General features: G+C 39.8%; 1 protein-coding gene across 1 annotated transcript in view; it reads right to left on the bottom strand.

Annotated features, from left to right (window-relative positions):
• Positions 1-22,140, bottom strand: part of inpp5l (inositol polyphosphate-5-phosphatase L) — a 35,143-nt gene that overhangs the window by 10,190 nt on the left and 2,813 nt on the right. Inside the window, exons 2-7 of the mRNA XM_056772314.1 lie at positions 7,370-7,408; positions 6,956-7,056; positions 6,648-6,732; positions 3,808-3,871; positions 1,273-1,376; positions 298-350 (exon numbers count right to left, since the gene is read on the bottom strand). Of these exons, the coding sequence (XP_056628292.1) occupies positions 298-350; positions 1,273-1,376; positions 3,808-3,871; positions 6,648-6,732; positions 6,956-7,056; positions 7,370-7,408 (446 nt within the window). The remainder of the gene's footprint in view (positions 1-297; positions 351-1,272; positions 1,377-3,807; positions 3,872-6,647; positions 6,733-6,955; positions 7,057-7,369; positions 7,409-22,140) is intronic.

Genomic DNA, 22,140 nt, shown 5'->3' with positions numbered 1-22,140 from the left:
TCGCTAAACCTGAACTCTTTCTCAGGCTCCATTAATTTATCACTCAGCCATCAGGTTCCAGTACTGCTCTATTGTACAGCTGCCACACGCCAGCTATTAATGTGCTTCTGATGAGTATGCTCGCACACTGTTCCACCAACACACGGCTAACACAACGTTTGCCTTGAGCTGTGGCCAAGTGTACATACACTTAGACATATGTCAGACTGTAAAGGAAATTGTAAAAAACACCTGACAAGATTTGTGCTTATTGAAGTGTGTGTTTGTGTGTGTGTGTGTGTGTGTGTGTGAACATACTGATTGTGAATGATCCACCGTGTTCTCATATAGCCTTTTCTGGACCACTTGAACTGTAATCAAAACACACAAACACACATTGCACATTACATGGAGGTATATTTAAGGTACATAGATTATTCTTAAGGGTTGTGTTTACTCCAATATTATTAGAAAATGAAATGAAAAATGAATGTAAAAGCATTTATTGTATGTCCATAATGAATAAATGCCCTGGTTTAACTTTGGTATAATAACGTGAAACATTGTGCAGCTTTTATTGTGTTGGTAATGCTGTGTGATGGCAATGACACTTCTGTCATTTTAAGGAACAAGTGTTAGCTAGCCATCAACCAATAAACAGAATATATGAATTGTTTGTAAAACATTAAATTTTAATGTTTAATGTTTCCTATAACCAATCTCACCAATCATCCTTTTAGCTCGGGGAAAAAACCCCAACAAATAGACAAGATGCTTTACCCTCTACCCTTTCGCAGCATCCCTCCTCCACCTCAACTCACAATCAGCCAATTATTACCGCAGTATAACGGGGGGGCGAAATAATAATAAATATTTATCAACATAAATAAAAATAATAATTATATAAACTATAAAACCTTATGGAAAACAATTCAAATTCAAAAAACTCTGCAAAAATGATTATTATTCATTGAAATTCTTGGTGTTACGGTGATGACGGCATTATTGGGTAAAGTTGATATAAAAATACTAAAGCTGTACATATGAATACCCCCCGAATAGGAAATAAATGTATTTTTAGGTTTTATGAAAAGCACCTAGTAAAAGTCTGGCAAATTTAACTTCAAAACAAACCTATATCTACCGTAAAACTGCAATGGTTGTTTTCCAAGAAACAAAACCTTTTACAGCATCTCATAGAGTATATTGGAAAAAAGGATGTGTCATATAAAGTCCGGTATAAAAGTCCGGGAAATTCGCTAGAATCATTTTAAACAGATGCCCAACACTCACATCAGGCCAGAAGTTCTTTGGGAATTTTTCTTTTTCCACCGTCGTCACTCCTTCCAGTGAGCCCACGTACTTGTTGCAGCCCGAGACAGCTTTAAACTCCTTCACTACAGGAGGAGGAATAAACAACCAAGACATATTGAAAGAAAAACATGCAAATGCAAAATCAATATACTAATGTTGGGCTTGTCCCGTGGCTGTAAGCTCTAAGAGCAGGATCTATGGAACACTGATTTGATGGGGCACCAAATTCATTGGTCCACTGATCTTAATGGCTCTTCTATTAGTGCTTTTCTAGAAAGCTTATTCATAAGGTGCTGTGACTAGAATAGATAAATACCAGTGAAAAACGCTCATCGGGTTGAATCCTGTTCTATCAAAGAGACTAACCACACGAGTCGCTTGTGTCATGCCAAAGGAGAAAATTAGTTTGTGTTGCTTTGGAAATTTATCTCTTTTCTAGAACCGTGAGATTGTATTTAAATGTATTTCACAGTTTCTTTAAATGAAAAATTGCTCTCTGTAATAGAGTTTTAAATCTTCCTTTGACCTTTATGTCAATTTGGCAGATAATGGAAATAATTATAATTGCCAAATAGGAATTCAATGATTACAGTCATCCCTTTCATTAAGCGTGATGATTAAAACACAAAACAATGTAATAACATGATAAACATCTGTATTAACAGCTCCTACACCCTACAATACATTGTGTTGGTTCATGTTGGCTCAATGATAAAGGTATAAAGAAAATATAATTAATATTAACAGCTGTTTGCTTTACTAAGGTGGGGATATATAGTAGTTGTCACAGCACTTTATATCAGGGGTCAAGGTGAACAGTTCATAAATTAAATACAACAACATGGCATGTAAGATTTTATTTCCAAAATGAGATAACTAGTTTTTTTATTGTGCATTCCAATTAATGTCAATCAAACTTCAGTTGTTCTGTTTTGATTTAAGACATAATTACTAACAAATACAGCTAACTAACACAATAAAGAATAAGAAAAACATGATAACACTATAAAAAACATGATTTTTGACATTTACAAAAAAGGAGTTCTCATTTTGGAAATAAACTCTTCATATGTAGCTGTACGTGACATTTTTTATAAAATAGACAGTTTCCGTTCTAATCTGGATGCTGATTAATCATTGCAATGTTCCAGTCATACAAAAAATGACATCTTTGCAGTGAGACACCTGCTCAAGTAGATAGTGTTTCTGTAAATGAGAACACTGTATGTTACTGTTTGGTATATATGTCAGAGACTGTAACCTGTAGCTAATGGATGGCACTTAATTTGTTTAAAAAAGTTAAAACATAAAAGCAACAAGGCATTTTGAATATTGTCATGGCAGGTGTTGAAAAAGTTTTGATAATTGGTTTGATTAATTTTATTCTATTTACTTTGGGTTTATTAAATCCTCAGCACTGTATGAGAGTATTTTCTATTCTATAAATATTTCAACATATCAGAGAGTGACAATAACACTACCATGATGAACACTTCAGAAGTTAAAGGGATGTTTCACGTTAAAATTGAATTTCTGTCATCATTTACCCACCCTCAAGTTGTTTCAAATCTGTATACATTCATTTGTTCTGATAAACAGAGAGAAAGATATTTGAAAGAATGCTTGTAACCAAACAGTTCTTGCCCACCATTGACTACCTTAAAATTGCTTTATAAATTTCTTTGTTCTGTTGAACACAGAAGAAGATATTTTGAAGCAAACTGTTCTGGGGCACTTTTGACTACCATTGTCATTTTTCCTACTTTGGTAGTAAATGGGGTCCTAGAAGTGTTTGGTTACAAGCAGTCCAAATATCTTTCTCTGTGTTAATCAGAAAAAGAAAATGATACAGATTTGGAACAACTCGAGGTTGAGTATATGAGATAATTTTTATTATTGGGTGAACTGTTTTGTTCTTTAAATAAACAAATAAAAAAGGAGGCTTTCTTTAAGCAAGCTATATTACTTCTTTTCTTTCTTTTAATTCTAAACTGTGACCCAGATCTTCATGAATTTTATTAAATTCACTAATAAATTATAGATGGTTTCATCGAATGTATCCGCCTGGCCCGAAGTAAATTTTGAATCTGTGTTTGATTAAAACAATTCATTTTTATATTTAATTCATATTAATATTTTATTGAATATTCATTGTTTTAAATTGCATTAAAACTACTCAACAGTAATTGATTCTTTGCAGTTGTCTCCCGTAAATTAAGTTTGGGCCACATAACGTTTGTTTATGTTGTTGCCTTTGAAACCCAACTCAACACAACTCAACTTTATTTATATAGCGCTTTTTACAATTTTCATTGTTACAAAGCAGCTGTACATGAGACACATTGAATACAAGTATGAATTCTAAATTCTAAAGCAGCCCCCCCGGCCAGGCAGATATGCAAACAATATGCAAACGGTGGTGAGGAACCCAAAACTCCCATCGAGAAAAAAAACCTCAGGTAACTGTCTATAATGTACAATTAATACACTCATAGTGTGAGTTTAATTTCTTACCATTGAAGTCATATTGTTGGATATTTTTCAGTGATTTGTGGATGTAATACATGCTTCCCAGAGCCTAAAATCAAATAAATAAATCAGTCAAACAACAAAAAAACATGTGTGATTCTTCTTAAACAAACATAATTTCAAGGTTTTGGTGGAAGCCCTGACCACAATGACCTGCCATCTTAAAAGTCACACACAATTAGAGGTTAATGAAGACTTCCGATTTCATTTTAGATGATGATGTACTCACATCATAATCATTAAACCTCCACCTTTAAAAAACTGCCACAGTCAATATCCTTCTGTCTGTGAGACAAAACCTTCCAATGACAGATGTAGACACAGTTTTGGATCCCAAACGTAAACACAACATACAGACATCGCTAAACACAAAAAGGATTTGGAGAACGAATCCTATTCTATAAATGACCACGTTGACCGTGTGTTTTCTGGCAGCACTGTGAATGGATTTAATGTACTGGCTGTTTGCTCCAGTGAGCGCTCATCAATCCAGTCCCACAGAGATCAATACAGACAGAAAATTAAAACAATCACACAGAGATTAAACACAAGAGCCTGCTGTCGGCCCATCACGAGTCCCATCGCAGAGAAAAAATCTGAGAAAAATCACCTGCCGTTCTGGGAGGTTTGGACAAGAAGTAAACACGACAACCATTACATAAACACACACACTTATGCTTTAACACACTTATCCAAAGAATTTAAAATGTCCCTGGAGAAGTATATAAATCTTTTAAGTAAAATTATGCTTGTTTGAGAAGACAGAGGTTTCTATTTTATCAGTCTATAGAGACTGGAAATGAGCAAAGGGACGTGAAGAAATTACTGATATTCGGAACATGATGCAGACTTGTTTCGAACCCGCAACTACAGTGTGAGCTCCAACTCTCAATGCATTTGATGCACATGGAGCTCAAAATTGAATTTTTTGACACCCAGATCATCAAAATTTTAGGCTTCTTATTTCTTTATCAAGAAAGGGTCAACCAACAGTCATCCCCAATTTTGGAAGGCCTTTATTTTACAGTTTTCTTCTTGTGAACCACCAAATAAACTTATCAAAACTATAGAATCATTGAATTCTATAATAATTTAGAATAATTGTAACCATAGAAATAGCCGTAATTTATCAATAAACACATTTTATAAGAATGTAATGTATTTCTTCTTTCAATCTTCAAACAATTTTGCATCTTTGCAGGATTAAGATTTTAACTGCACATGCTCACTCTCTCTCTCTCTCTTTCTCTTTCTCTCTATCACACACACACGCACACACACACACACACACACACACACAAACACACATAGGTCGGCTGTGTTAACACCCATCTTCATTCTCATTTCTCTCACATCATCTGTATTGATTTGCAATTAGTTTTCTGTGGGCTGCGAAACATCGCTTTTGCTGAGAGTGTGTGTGTAAATGCGGAGATCGTCTGGCACACTCAACGTACAAATGGAGTTTTGATAAAAAATCACTTCTAAATCAATACATTTTTATTAAACGCTGCACTAGCCTGATTGATGAAGATAGGTGTGAGGCTGATTGTATGTTCATCTCTGTTTAAGTGTGTGTACGTGAAACTGGCTCATGTGGTGAGGCAAATGAAACATTTGTTTGATTAAAATATTTTTTTATATTTTAAGCCAGACATAGTCATAAAAAGTAAAAAAAAAATGGTGTGGGGGTCCACGCTCAGAAAAACTCCATGACCCTCCAGCAACAACACCACAAATACACACTTGCTCACCATCACACGAAGACACATAAACCTGCAGTTTATTTATCATGTTCAGATGTGAAGGGCCTAATCAATAGTTTTAATCTGGAGTTAAACGTATTGACTTGGTCCGCTGGCTGGCCACTCCTGCACATTAACCCAGTCCATCAAGGTACACTCCAAACACCTAAAATATATACACACACAGCACCCCTCACCTGGGTGGGCTGAGGGTTAATATCCTGCCACTTTCACAAGCACCAGCAACTTCTCGTCTTACTGGATTTTCACGCATTTTACTGGATAACTTGACACCCCCTAATGTTGGACTTGCACTGGCATGAGATTCATTTTAAGGTTTGGCTGGTTAACAAGGACTAGATATCATCTGCTGGATTTTGCCAAATCTATTCTGGGAATCTTTTGATGGATATTAAAAGTTCTGTATGTTTTGAAACAAATGCTGTTAAAATGTTGGTGAATGCTAAATTGCTTAACAGATGTGATCAAATATGATCTTCAAAAGTACTTCATACATATAAAAGATGTGGTGTGCACACAAATTGGCAATGAAAGACATCAAACAGAACAGTGTTGTGCCTTAACATTCACATAAGTATGATAAAATAAATGTAGGTCAATAGACAATACAGTATGCAAAGATTGAGGTCAAATATGACTTGGTCATTGTATAAAACTTCCAAACTAGTTTGTATGACAATACTACATGCAATTATTTTTGTATCTGTTTCTGTAAAAAATATATTTGAAAATAATGCATTTTAGATTTTCTTGTCTCTAATATGTTATTGGCATTATACATTAAAAAGGTCTTGATGTTTTTGCAGCTAACTGTGTATTTATATAATATTAACACTGAAGTCCTGCAGTGGAAAAAAAACATTGGAATACCCGCCACAAATTGAGCAATCTCAAGATGGTTTCAGAGCTCCACCTAGTGGACATACAAAGGAACTACAGTACTGAAAGTGCTATAATAATATGCATGATTGCATGACATTACAATGTATTTTCCCCAAAGGTCAATGAGAAACTAAATGAAGTCATCTTGTGATATATTGCAACAGTCGTATTACTCACCGTGAAACTGTCTGACTTAAAAACATTGTCTATATAGACACATGCTCTGTCAAAATCTGCCATCCCAGGGCTGGTCTCTATGGTCCTATAATCAAAAGACATCAAAATAATCATGGGAATCATGAATAAAAAAACGATAAATTATGAGTAGTTATAAAAACAAACTTTTTTTTTAAATGTGTAACATTGCAGTGGCTTGTTGTTTTTATACACTGTGTAATTACCATAGTGAGTAAACATACAATTTATTTTAAAAGAATACTAATTATATAATAATAATAAATAATAATAAATATGACAGATCATACCGGAAAAAGTTCTCAGCGTGGTCCATGTTACTCGTATAGTCCTTTCCACCAACTTCTTGAAAGTGCAGGGCAATGAAGCGTGGCTTGTACTTGTGCACCGTCTGAAAACACAAAATGCATTGATTTATCAGTGGGGGTAATTAAAATTGACTTTGAAAACATGAACACAAGTTTTTGCTCAGATGTCAATGTTTTGTGGTTTAAATACCCATGTCATGTCTCTTTTTAAGCCATTTGTATTTAAAAAAAAAAAATCAGGAGCAGTGACATAAATGTGACAAACGCTTTTTTTACATTTCACAAGGTAAAGTTCCTCCAGAGATGATGCCTGGTAGGTGTGTTTATATTGCAGTTTGAACAGGTGGAGCGCTTTGACAAAGAAATGGTTGTGTATGTAAAAGACATCAAACTCACCGAGAACTCTCGAAGCCAGTCTCCTTCAATCTCACCCACCTGACAACAAAAACCAGATTTCCCTGTTAGGGCACTTTTAAATATCACTGAGATTTAACCTAAGCTTAGTGTTAACAAAGTTTTGATTAACTAAGCTATTAAGCGATACTGGATTGGAATATTGGCTATATATCATTCACATGGTTGCTTTTGATTATTAGGCAGACAGGTGTTTCTTTTTTAGGAGACAAGAAACAATATCTTGACATATCGTCGCTGTCCTTACAAAACCTCGGATGTCCAAATTCAACATTTTCAGGAAATTATTAAAAGGGTCAAATGGGTTTTTCTGTGTCTCTGGTGTGTTACAAGTTGCCCATGCATGTATTAGACACGTAAAATTGCAAAAATTCAAGTGTCGGAACAAAAGATGCATTCTATCTTAAAGCGAATGCTCACGCAGACCTGCCTGAAACGTCTCGTGTAACCACACCCCCACAAATGCACGTCAGTTCATGGTATAATTTGACAAAAAAACGTTGGCAGGTGGGCGTACCTGTCAGTGTAATTGCGGTTGAACCTGATGTTCCAAATATGGTAAGAGGCGTTACAATTCCATCACACGCTTACAATATTCGACCAATCACTACACACTGGTTAACTGGCCAATCATAGCACACCTCGTTTTTTAGAGCGATGATGTTTAAAAATCTGCGCCTTTCAGAGAGAAGGGGCATAGAGGAGTTACAAACATTTACATTTAGTTATTTAGAAGACGCTTTTATCAAAAGCAACTTACAAAGAGTTAGGGAGCAACAAGCGATATGTCATACTGGAGCCATAATACATTAGGTGCCAATACAAAGTTACTGGTTTCAACCAAAGCTAGACCACTACCTGTTAAGAGAAAGGGTTCGTTTTTTTTTTTGTCTGTCAGGTATTCACAGAGGAGTTGGGTTTAACGTAGTTTTTTGAATGTTGTGAGAGATGTGGTTGACCGGACAGAGTTAGGAAGAATGTGCCACCAGGAAGAAGTTGTGAAGGCAAGCGTTAGTGACTTGAATCTGATATGGTAGCCAGTGGAGAGAGATGAAAAGGGGTGTCACATGAGCCCTTTTTGGGCTGATGGAAGACGAGGCGTGCTGCTGCGTTCTGAACCAGATGGTTTGATAGCCTTTGCAGGAAGACCAGCAAGGAGAGCATTGCAGTAGTCCGACCTTGAGATTACCAGGGTTTGGACAAAGAGTTGTGCCGCATGGTCAGTGAGATAGGGTCTCAACTTTCTTATGCTGAATAAGGCATATCGGCATGACCGTGTTGTCTTTGCAATGTGATCATTGAAGGACAGCTGTTCATCAAATATGACTCCGAGGTTCCTGGCTATTTTTGATGGAGTGATTGTGGTATTGCCAAGATGGATGTTGAGATCGTGTTGCACCGTAGGGTGTGCCGGAAACACGAGTAATTCTGTCTTGGCAGGGTTCAGCTGGAGGTGATGCCCTGTCATCAAATAAGCATGGTATCTGGAAAAATGTTTTTTTTCACCTTAAATAATGTATACAAATTGCATTACAACTATAACAAACAATAATATTCATTTTAGCCGTGTCATATGACTACTTTAAATATTTCAATAATGTATTGTCAACGTTGACAAGCACTTTTTAGTACATTTTGTTGGTTTCTATATTTGCAAAAACCAGTGACAAACATACTGTAAAGGGGGATTAATAATAATAATTTATGGCAACAACAAAAAAATCTCCTAAATCTGGAGATCGTCTTGGTTACATATGTAACCTCAGTTCCCTGATGGAGGGAACGAGATGTTGTGTCGAGAACGACAGATGGGGTTCGCCCTTGAGAACCAATCAACTCTGACTACTATAGAAAAGGCCAATGAAATTTGGCGAATGAAATTTGCATGCCGGTCTCCGCCCCCGGATATCCAGTATAAAAGGAATCCAGCGTGCAGCATTCATTTACCTCTTGTTCTGAAGAGCCTGAGAGCCTCTCACGACTGCAGCAGAATATGATACGTGTTTGTGGCATTAGGGACACAACGTCTTGTTCCCTCCATCAGGTACTGAGGTAACATACTGCAGTAGAGTAGGCGGGGCGAGACCGTGGTTCGAGTCCGGTGAGTAATTGTGAATGAGCGCCAGCTGTGCGCACACCGGGCTCGAAACACGTAGGAGATGGGAGCATATAAAAGGAACGAGCGACCGGACAGTCGAAGAGAGAGGACCGGGCCCGAACATGTTTTACGTTTGTATTTATATTTATATTTGTGTTTATGTTATTTCGCCGGCGGTCGTCCGTGAGGGGCCGCCGGCTGTTATTATTTATATTAAAACTTTATTAAATGTTTGCCGGTTCCTGACTCCTTCCTTCCTTTCAATGAACCTTTCTACATTGGAATGTAATTAGGTTCATTAAAAGGAAGGAAGGAGTCGGGAACCGGCAAACGTTTAAACATTTAATATAAATAATAAAAGCCGGCGGCCCCTCACGGCCGACGGTCGGCGAACAAAACATAAATACAAAACACAAGACCATAAATATAAATTTAACATATGTTCGGGCCCGGTCCTCTCTCTTCGATGGTCCGGTCGCTCAGCTGTGCGCACAGCTGGCGCTCATTCACAATTACTCACCGGACTCGAACCACGGTCTCGCCCCGCCTACTCTACTACACATACGTAACCAAGACGTTCCCTTTCTGTCGGTCTCTCGACGTTGTGTCGAGAACGTCAGATGGGGTTACCTATGGAAAACGGCACAACGCTGTATCGCGTCACAATCGCTAGCGAAGCGACGGTAACAGGCCTGGGCGTTTCAGCTCAAAGCTTTCATGAAACTGTAACCTTCCAGTGTGGTGGTCGGGGGGTTCCAGAGCTTTCTAGGAGAAAGATGGGTACAGCCCTGACCGGTAACCTTTCATGGACGGGGCCTTAGCTCACTACTGGCGAGAGGCCGTCCGGCTCGGGTATACACCGGGTAAGCGCAACCTCCTTACAGTGTCCCGGCCTTAGGGGGAAGGCTGCTCTGCCCAGCCAACCTCCAGGGGGTGCTTGCTGAGTGATGGATGGAATGCCTGTTCTTATCCAGTGTTTGGGTAAGAAGGAAGGTTGGTGAGGTACCAGTTTCTTAGCCATGTGTTTGGGAAATAAAAAAGGTAGATAGCACACTGACCCAAGCTCTTGTAGTGTGGGAAGGTGCTTTCGCAGGCTTACCCCCCCCCGGATGCCAGTCCTACATGTCGCACCGCAAGACGTGGGCTGACACCGGGTTTACGCGAAGGTCGTTAACCCTTGCAAAGGTGTTTGGGGGTAGCCCAACCCGCAGCTCTACAGATGTCTGCTAGGGATGCGCTTCTGGCCAGTGCCCAGGAGGTGGCTATACCGCGTGTGGAGTAAGCCCTCACTGCCAGTGGGCATGGGAGATTCTGAGATCGGAATGCCGTCGTAATGGCATCCACGACCCAGTGCGCCAGCCTCTGCTTGGAGACAGCCTTCCCCTTCTGCTGTCCTCCAAGACACACAAAGAGCTGGTCAGAGCTACTGAAGCTCTGCGTGCGGTACAGGACACAACATGGATAGGGTTGGGTCTTCCTTGTCGATGTGGAGCGCCTGCAAGTCCACCACTTGGTCCCGGAAGGGAGATGTGGGAACTTTGGGCACGTATCCGGGCCTGGGTCTCAAGATAACGTGAGAGTTTGCCAGGGCCGAATTCAAGGCAATCCGGGAACACAGAGAATGCTCGGAGGTCCCCTACCCTCTTGAAGGAAGTGAGCGCCAACAGGAGGGCCGTCTTACTCGTCAGGTGAGGAAGATCGGAACCTCCGAGGTGCTCTTGGACCCACGTTAGGGTCCCAAGAGGGTATGGAGCGGAGGTGTGGCGGATTCCGCCCTCTCAGGCCCCTTAAGGAACCTGGTGACCAGGTCGTGTTGCCCTAGAAACATTCCATCAACTGAGTCGTGATGAGTGGCGATAGCGACCACATACACATTCAGTGTGGAGGGGAGATGTTAGTCTCGTAAGAAGGACAACACTATCCTGATCGAGCACCTCAGTGGGTCTTTCTCGTTGAGAGAGACACCAGGACGAGAAGAGGCGCCATCTAGAGGTATGTAGCCGCCTAGTAGATGGGGCCCTAGCCTGGGTGATGTTCTCTGCCGTAAAGGGGAGTAGACAACTTAGGATCTTCTCGTCCCGTCTAGAGACCAGACATGGGTGTTCCAGAGGTCTGATCTGGGATGCAAGAACGTGTCCTTCCCCCGAGAGAGCAACTCTGAAGCCAAGTGCGGTTAGACCAGTGCGATGTAACCCATAACACTTGGTGATCCTCTTCCCTGACCTTGCACAGTGTCTGTGCAAGGAGGCTCCTGGGGGGGAAGGTGTGTTTCCGCCCGTCCCGTGGTCAGCTGTGCGCAAGGGCATCAGTGCCGAGGGGGGCCTCGGACAGGAGGATGCTCTGCACTGGGGAGAGTGCTGACCTCTTTTCTCGGTTGACCTGAAATCCCAATCGATCTAGATGCCGGAGCACCAGGTCCCTCTGTGTATACAACAGATCTCGCGAGAGTGCCAAGATTAGCCAGTCGTCGAGATAGTTTAGTACCCTCACACCTTTTTCCCCAAGGGGAGAAAGGGCGGCTTCCACGATCTTTGTGAAGACCTGTGGAGACAGGGATCTGTACTTATAGAGTTGATTGGTTCCCAAGGGCGAACCCCATCTGTTGTTCTCGACACAACGTCGAGAGACCGACATAAAGGGAAACAAGGTTTCCGAAGGACAGCAGCGATATGCAATACTATAAACCAAATAATCTATGTTAGGGCTGTGTAAAATATCGATACATGAAACTTCTGCTATACTTTTTTTTCGTGAGCCTGGTTTCTCCCAAGGTTTTTTTCTCCATTAATCAATCATTGGAGTTTGGGTTCCTCGCCACAACAGAGCAGTGTTGGCTTGCTCCCCGGGAGACGGCATTTATTTATTTATTTATCTATTAATTAGATATTATTTATTAGAATGATCTTGCTTGTTCTATAAACACCATGCACTGTGCTGTGTTTTACCTTTTCTGTTTTTCCTGTTAGCCCCTGTAAACCTGCTTTGGAACAATGCACATTGTGAAAAGCGCTATATAAATAAACTTGAATTGAATTGATAGTGTTTGATAGTAACACCGCAACTGTTGATATATTTTTTTTAATCCTGTCATATACAGACGGGCACAAGTAAGTGGAAGCAACCATAATGAAAAATATAAGAACGCTTCGAGCTCTCAGAGCTGATGGGTGGTGTCCTTTGGTTTTGAAAATAACTCGTGGAGTAGTGTTAATTTTGTCAGACTTATTTCATTTTAGTGTTAGTTTTAGTCCCACGATGAATACACTTTTTAATTTTTATCATATTTGGTCATCCTTGTCCTGTTTTTGTTTAATCCAGTTTAGTCGAATAAATATCTATACATCTTCATTTCGTTTTAGTCAAACTTAGTCACATTTTCGTCATGCTGTATAATAGTTGAAATGGGTATTTTGCCAAAGAAATTATAATCACGGTGATTGTGATTGTTTAAGAAATTTGTTTTTATATTTCATTATAATTATCTATTTTACTAATAAGCACAAATCAATAGAATCTCAAATCATGTTTATAGTTTATTTAACTTCATAGCTTCAAGTATTTCCACAGAAGTCTGATAAGTACAAAGGCCTATTCATAGACATCCAACCCCCTGATGCCTGCATCAGGTTTTGATTAAGTTTTAATTTTTATAGCTACATTTTAGTCTCATAATTTTTCGTCAACGATATTGCGTGCTGATAAAATTTTAGTTGTCGTTTTATGGCCTTACTTTTCAACTCGTCTCGTCTTTGTCCTGGGAAAATAGTCGTTGACGAATATTTTTCGTCATTATTTTCGTTAACGAAATTAACACTATCATGGAGTAATGGGTTCGGTTAGCGAATATCAAAATATATTTTTTTGTGTTCTGCATAAGGACGGAAGTCATAAAGGTTTAAAATGATAAGAGGGTTGGTAAAGAACTTTTATTTTTGTGTGAACTATCACTTTAACAAAAGTAGCCTATTTGATTCCTTAGTTGAAGCATAAGGGGAAGACTTTCAGGAACAATTACACAAATAATTCTACATTCACATCCCACTTGTTAAAGACCGAAAAACATCAAATGAGATCGTTTCAGCCTAAACAAAACATCTGTAACACCTCACACTTAGCATTTACCGGCACTTATCTACAGTTACATGCCTACAGGGTTTTCTTGTTATTGTTCTAAAGAAATTCTACAGCTACCTGAAGCTCATGCTGCAGTAAACATAATAAGCAGTTCAAAAGAAAAACAGGTTGCAGTTTTCTTTTGTAAATCAGATTCAACAGAATCTCAGCATCTTGTGTAGTAAATACATTTTTGTGGGATTCACTTTTGCTTTTGCTTTTGCCAATGACAAATTATTTTTTAATAAAAAGGTTTTTAAAAGCTCGCTCATCTCCCTGAAATCACCCATTCAAATCTGTTTGGCTGCCCGTTTGACAGACCACCGCACAACAATACCAAGAACTCCAGGGGGACCACTTTTAGTCCTAGTCCGCCCTGACTACTGTGGGCATATTATAGATGTGGAGTGCCTGCAAGTCCACCACTTGGTCCCGGAAGGGAGATGTGGGAACTTTGGGCACGTATCCGGGCCTGGGTCTCAAGATAACGTGAGAGTTTGCCAGGGCCGAATTTAAGCCAATCCGGGAACACAGAGAATGCTCGGAGGTCCCCTACCCTCTTGAAGGAAGTGAGCGCCAACAGGAGGGCCGTCTTACTCGTCAGGTGAGAAAGATCGGAACCTCTGAGGTGCTCTTGGACCCACGTTAGGGTCCCAAGAGGGTATGGAGCGGAGGTGTGGCGGATTCCGCCCTCTCAGGCCCCTTAAGGAACCTGGTGACCAGGTCGTGTTGCCCTAGAAACATTCCATCAACTGAGTCGTGATGAGTGGCGATAGCGACCACATACACATTCAGTGTGGAGGGGAGATGTTAGTCTCGTAAGAAGGACAACACTATCCTGATCGAGCACCTCAGTGGGTCTTTCTCGTTGAGAGAGACACCAGGACGAGAAGAGGCGCCATCTAGAGGTATGTAGCCGCCTAGTAGATGGGGCCCTAGCCTGGGTGATGTTCTCTGCCGTAAAGGGGAGTAGACAACTAAGGATCTTCTCGTCCCGTCTAGAGACCAGACATGGGTGTTCCAGAGGTCTGATCTGGGATGCAAGAACGTGTCCTTCCCCCGAGAGAGCAACTCTGAAGCCAAGTGCGGTTAGACCAGTGCGATGTAACCCATAACACTTGGTGATCCTCTTCCCTGACCTTGCACAGTGTCTGTGCAAGGAGGCTCCTGGGGGGGAAGGTGTGTTTCCGCCCGTCCCGTGGTCAGCTGTGCGCAAGGGCATCCGTGCCGAGGGGGGCCTCGGACAGGAGGATGCTCTGCACTGGGGAGAGTGCTGGCCTCTTTTCTCGGTTGACCTGAAATCCCATACGATCTAGATGCCGGAGCACCAGGTCCCTCTGTGTATACAACAGATCTCGCGAGAGTGCCAAGATAAGCCAGTCGTCGAGATAGTTTAGTACCCTCACACCTTTTTCCCCAAGGGGAGAAAGGGCGGCTTCCACGATCTTCGTGAAGACCTGTGGAGACAGGGATCTGTACTTATAGAGTTGATTGGTTCCCAAGGGCGAACCCCATCTGTCGTTCTCGATACAACGTCGAGAGACCGACAGAAAGGGAAACAAGGTTTCCGAAGGACAGCAGCGATATGCAATACTATAAACCAAATAATCTATGTTAGGGCTGTGTAAAATATCGATACATGAAACTTCTGCTATACTTTTTTTTCGTGAGCCTGGTTTCTCCCAAGGTTTTTTTCTCCATTAATCAATCATTGGAGTTTGGGTTCCTCGCCACAACAGAGCAGTGTTGGCTTGCTCCCCGGGAGACTGCATTTATTTATTTATATATTAATTAGATATTATTTATTAGAATGATCTTGCTTGTTCTATAAACACCATGCACTGTGCTGTGTTTTACCTTTTCTGTTTTTCCTGTTAGCCCCTGTAAACCTGCTTTGGAACAATGCACATTGTGAAAAGCGCTATATAAATAAACTTGAATTGAATTGATAGTGTTTGATAGTAACACCGCAACTGTTGATATATTTTTTTTAATCCTGTCATATACAGACGGGCACAAGTAAGTGGAAGCAACCATAATGAAAAATATAAGAACGCTTCGAGCTCTCAGAGCTGATGGGTGGTGTCCTTTGGTTTTGAAAATAACTCGTGGAGTAGTGTTATTTTTGTCAGCCTTATTTCATTTTAGTGTTAGTTTTAGTCCCACGATGAATACACTTTTTAATTTTTATCATATTTGGTCATCCTTGTCCTGTTTTTGTTTAATCCAGTTTAGTCGAATAAATATCTATACATTTTCATTTCGTTTTAGTCAAACTTAGTCACATTTTCGTCATGCTGTATAATAGTTGAAATGGGTATTTTGCCAAAGAAATTATAATCACGGTGATTGTGATTGTTTAAGAAATTTGTTTTTATATTTCATTATAATTATCTATTTTACTAATAAGCACAAATCAATAGAATCTCAAATCATGTGCATAGTTTATTTAACTTCATGGCTTCAAGTATTTCCACAGAAGTCTGATAAGTACAAAGGCCTATTCATAGACATCCAACCCCCTGATGCCTGCATCAGGTTTTGATTAAGTTTTAATTTTTATAGCTACATTTTAGTCTCATAATTTTTCGTCAACGATATTGCGTGCTGATAAAATTTTAGTTGTCGTTTTATGGCCTTACTTTTCAACTCGTCTCGTCTTTGTCCTGGGAAAATAGTCGTTGACGAATATTTTTCGTCATTATTTTCGTTAACGAAATTAACACTATCATGGAGTAATGGGTTCGGTTAGCGAATATCAAAATATATTTTTTTGTGTTCTGCATAAGGACGGAAGTCATAAAGGTTTAAAATGATAAGAGGGTTGGTAAAGAACTTTTATTTTTGTGTGAACTATCACTTTAACAAAAGTAGCCTATTTGATTCCTTAGTTGAAGCATAAGGGGAAGACTTTCAGGAACAATTACACAAATAATTCTACATTCACATCCCACTTGTTAAAGACCGAAAAACATCAAATGAGATCGTTTCAGCCTAAACAAAACATCTGTAACACCTCACACTTAGCATTTACCGGCACTTATCTACAGTTACATGCCTACAGGGTTTTCTTGTTATTGTTCTAAAGAAATTCTACAGCTACCTGAAGCTCATGCTGCAGTAAACATAATAAGCAGTTCAAAAGAAAAACAGGTTGCAGTTTTCTTTTGTAAATCAGATTCAACAGAATCTCAGCATCTTGTGTAGTAAATACATTTTTGTGGGATTCACTTTTGCTTTTGCTTTTGCCAATGACAAATTATTTTTTAATAAAAAGGTTTTTAAAAGCTCGCTCATCTCCCTGAAATCACCCATTCAAATCTGTTTGGCTGCCCGTTTGACAGACCACCGCACAACAATACCAAGAACTCCAGGGGGACCACTTTTAGTCCTAGTCCGCCCTGACTACTGTGGGCATATTGTAGATGTGGAGTGCCTGCAAGTCCACCACTTGGTCCCGGAAGGGAGATGTGGGAACTTTGGGCACGTATCCGGGCCTGGGTCTCAAGATAACGTGAGAGTTTGCCAGGGCCGAATTTAAGGCAATCCGGGAACACAGAGAATGCTCGGAGGTCCCCTACCCTCTTGAAGGAAGTGAGCGCCAACAGGAGGGCCGTCTTACTCGTCAGGTGAGAAGATCGGAACCTCAGAGGTGCTCTTGGACCCACGTTAGGGTCCCAAGAGGGTATGGAGCGGAGGTGTGGCGGATTCCGCCCTCTCAGGCCCCTTAAGGAACCTGGTGACCAGGTCGTGTTGCCCTAGAAACATTCCATCAACTGAGTCGTGATGAGTGGCGATAGCGACCACATACACATTCAGTGTGGAGGGGAGATGTTAGTCTCGTAAGAAGGACAACACTATCCTGATCGAGCACCTCAGTGGGTCTTTCTCGTTGAGAGAGACACCAGGACGAGAAGAGGCGCCATCTAGAGGTATGTAGCCGCCTAGTAGATGGGGCCCTAGCCTGGGTGATGTTCTCTGCCGTAAAGGGGAGTAGACAACTAAGGATCTTCTCGTCCCGTCTAGAGACCAGACATGGGTGTTCCAGAGGTCTGATCTGGGATGCAAGAACGTGTCCTTCCCCCGAGAGAGCAACTCTGAAGCCAAGTGCGGATAGACCAGTGCGATGTAACCCATAACACTTGGTGATCCTCTTCCCTGACCTTGCACAGTGTCTGTGCAAGGAGGCTCCTGGGGGGGAAGGTGTGTTTCCGCCTGTCCCGTGGTCAGCTGTGCGCAAGGGCATCCGTGCCGAGGGGGGCCTCGGACAGGAGGATGCTCTGCACTGGGGAGAGTGCTGACCTCTTTTCTCGGTTGACCTGAAATCCCAATCGATCTAGATGCCGGAGCACCAGGTCCCTCTGTGTATACAACAGATCTCGCGAGAGTGCCAAGATTAGCCAGTCGTCGAGATAGTTTAGTACCCTCACACCTTTTTCCCCAAGGGGAGAAAGGGCGGCTTCCACGATCTTCGTGAAGACCTGTGGAGACAGGGATCTGTACTTATAGAGTTGATTGGTTCCCAAGGGCGAACCCCATCTGTCGTTCTCGACACAACATCGAGAGACCGACAGAAAGGGAAACAAGGTTTCCGAAGGACAGCAGCGATATGCAATACTATAAACCAAATAATCTATGTTAGGGCTGTGTAAAATATCGATACATGAAACTTCTGCTATACTTTCTTTTCGTGAGCCTGGTTTCTCCCAAGGTTTTTTTCTCCATTAATCAATCATTGGAGTTTGGGTTCCTCGCCACAACAGAGCAGTGTTGGCTTGCTCCCCGGGAGACTGCATTTATTTATTTATCTATTAATTAGATATTATTTATTAGAATGATCTTGCTTGTTCTATAAACACCATGCACTGTGCTGTGTTTTACCTTTACTGTTTTTCCTGTTAGCCCCTGTAAACCTGCTTTGGAACAATGCACATTGTGAAAAGCGCTATATAAATAAACTTGAATTGAATTGATAGTGTTTGATAGTAACACCGCAACTGTTGATATATTTTTTTTAATCCTGTCATATACAGACGGGCACAAGTAAGTGGAAGCAACCATAATGAAAAATATAAGAACGCTTCGAGCTCTCAGAGCTGATGGGTGGTGTCCTTTGGTTTTGAAAATAACTCGTGGAGTAGTGTTAATTTTGTCAGCCTTATTTCATTTTAGTGTTAGTTTTAGTCCCACGATGAATACACTTTTTAATTTTTATCATATTTGGTCATCCTTGTCCTGTTTTTGTTTAATCCAGTTTAGTCGAATAAATATCTATACATCTTCATTTCGTTTTAGTCAAACTTAGTCACATTTTCGTCATGCTGTATAATAGTTGAAATGGGTATTTTGCCAAAGAAATTATAATCACGGTGATTGTGATTGTTTAAGAAATTTGTTTTTATATTTCATTATAATTATCTATTTTACTAATAAGCACAAATCAATAGAATCTCAAATCATGTTTATAGTTTATTTAACTTCATAGCTTCAAGTATTTCCACAGAAGTCTGATAAGTACAAAGGCCTATTCATAGACATCCAACCCCCTGATGCCTGCATCAGGTTTTGATTAAGTTTTTATTTTTATAGCTACATTTTAGTCTCATAATTTTTCGTCAACGATATTGCGTGCTGATAAAATTTTAGTTGTCGTTTTATGGCCTTACTTTTCAACTCGTCTCGTCTTTGTCCTGGGAAAATAGTCGTTGACGAATATTTTTCGTCATTATTTTCGTTAACGAAATTAACACTATCATGGAGTAATGGGTTCGGTTAGCGAATATCAAAATATATTTTTTTGTGTTCTGCATAAGGACGGAAGTCATAAAGGTTTAAAATGATAAGAGGGTTGGTAAAGAACTTTTATTTTTGTGTGAACTATCACTTTAACAAAAGTAGCCTATTTGATTCCTTAGTTGAAGCATAAGGGGAAGACTTTCAGGAACAATTACACAAATAATTCTACATTCACATCCCACTTGTTAAAGACCGAAAAACATCAAATGAGATCGTTTCAGCCTAAACAAAACATCTGTAACACCTCACACTTAGCATTTACCGGCACTTATCTACAGTTACATGCCTACAGGGTTTTCTTGTTATTGTTCTAAAGAAATTCTACAGCTACCTGAAGCTCATGCTGCAGTAAACATAATAAGCAGTTCAAAAGAAAAACAGGTTGCAGTTTTCTTTTGTAAATCAGATTCAACAGAATCTCAGCATCTTGTGTAGTAAATACATTTTTGTGGTATTCACTTTTGCTTTTGCCAATGACAAATTATTTTTTAATAAAAAGGTTTTTAAAAGCTCGCTCATCTCCCTGAAATCACCCATTCAAATCTGTTTGGCTGCCCGTTTGATAGACCACCGCACAACAATACCAAGAACTCCAGGGGGACCACTTTTAGTCCTAGCCAGCCCTGACTACTGTGGGCATATTCACACTGTTCATTTTAAAGATTTACAACCATATTTACATAGGATCAATTAAAGCATATAGTATTAAAAGTATTAAGTGTATTTAAAGATATTTTAAGTTAAGTCAATAAAGACCAAAGTATATTTTTTTGAGGATTCATCTGGCTGTGTGCAAAGTATGCAACCGGAGCATGTAAGTATATATTTTCTTGGATCTAAATAATAGAAATGCCTTAAACTGGGTGTACAGGGTGCAAATTCTGATGGTCGGAAGACCGTATGTCCATGCACATGTCACGAGTGAGTAGAAACTGAGAAGTCAGTTCAAGAGGCAGTGATACGTGACACGATTGTGCGACCTGCCAATTTCCTAAGCAATCGCACAAAGTTCTGCGCTAAAAACACGGAGTTAGAAGAAAAGATTGCTTTCTATGTTTTAGCACAATGGCTTGCGAAAGAATAAAAAAGAAAATAAAAAAGGGCATGGCAAAGAATTTGTTGAAGAGCAGAGAACAGCATGGACTTTCTGTTCTTCAAAAACAACTTGAGGTAATAACGTTTCTGTTTGTGCATGTTTTGATGTGGTAATGGAAGATGTCATATCAATCATATCAATCAAGTAACTCCTGATTTAACATAGATCAACAAAAGCCTTGTTCAACAGAAAACATGTCGAGGTTTCAATCCAATAGCTCCCAAACTTTTTTAATAGGTTTCAAAATGATCGGGAGGTCGGGAAGTGATCTTAAGGCACTCTGCTTGGCTCGTAATTCCTCGCACAAGATACGAGTCGCGACCATATGAACATCAACGATTTCCTCGCGATTTGAAAAAATTAACCAGTGAGCTCATACAACAGCAAAAATCGCACCGTGTATGCTCGCCTTTATAAAGCACAAAGAAACGAATGGAATAAATGTACTAGGAAATCCCAGCAACTGTGTTGCTGTAAAACAAATGATGGGTTCAAATTAATAAATTATACTTCTTTTTGTAGATTTTTTTCTATACTTCCTACTTTCCATCAATGTGGAATTTTTCTGATGGTTCAAAATTCTCATTGGCCCTTGAAAACATTATCAACAAATCCAAAGCAAACATGTAGAGGGGCATGCATAATATTTTGTTCCAGTTCTGTGAAAAGCTGATTCCATGAGGGCCTGCTCCTACAGTAAGTATGCTAACCGGTTATATATATATATATATCTTTCACAAAATAGAATAGAGAAAAGCCAAGGAAGCATCGTGAGACAGAATGAACAAACATTACACAATATATCTAACAGATCACTTTTCACTTCCTAACTAACGCCGGTTGCTACAAAACAAACAGACTTTTTCAAAGTCACTTACGCCTGTGGTTTGCTATACTACAGCCACAAGTTAGAAATTGATTTATATTCTTATCTTGTAGCCATAAGAACAGGAAGTCCACCCCTGCGTGGTCAGGAACCAATATGGTGGACTTGTTAGAAAGCCTTGTTATTTTTGTTTGACTGTTTTATTCATGCAGTGACCAATGAAAAGTACAACAATATCAACGCACCCTGAACACTCCCTGTCTTAATATGTCAAGCATTCAGTGAAACCAGGTCATGAAAATTTGACTGCAGAACAGGTGAGAGAAGGTAATGGTTGATTTGCACTTATTTTGATGTTTATACAAAACTGCAGACTGTATTATAATCCATATGGCCAGCAGCATATACTGCCACACGTAACTTTGATATTTTTGTGGACGTTCTAGTTTCGTTCTATCCACTGAATTTGTTGGGTGGGGAGACCAATGGAAACTTCCTTCATCTCCGCTCTCAAGAGGTATTCCCAAATTTACAATGCATTATTTCCTGTTGACTGGCTACAGTCCGTACTAACATTCAGCTTAAAATAGCATAGACAACTAAGTTCAGTGACTTTTATATAAGTGTTCATGCAATTTCATGGCTTCACATGAAATGTCTAAAGTGAACACTGTATCAGGAAAGAGTGTGATATTTCAGAGCCAACTATAATAATTGGAGCTACAGAGCTCAGACAGTATAACTAGATATAATTTGTTCCTCCCGTGCAGGCAAAAAGTTCAAAACAAATATTAAACGCAAGTAAAAAACTAATTTAATAAATA

Source organism: Triplophysa dalaica, chromosome 18, assembly GCF_015846415.1.
Source record: "Triplophysa dalaica isolate WHDGS20190420 chromosome 18, ASM1584641v1, whole genome shotgun sequence".
NCBI classification, from domain to species: Eukaryota; Metazoa; Chordata; class Actinopteri; order Cypriniformes; family Nemacheilidae; genus Triplophysa; species Triplophysa dalaica.
The sequence above is the reverse complement of the archived record's forward strand: the minus strand, read 5'-3'. Positions and strand labels throughout refer to the sequence as shown.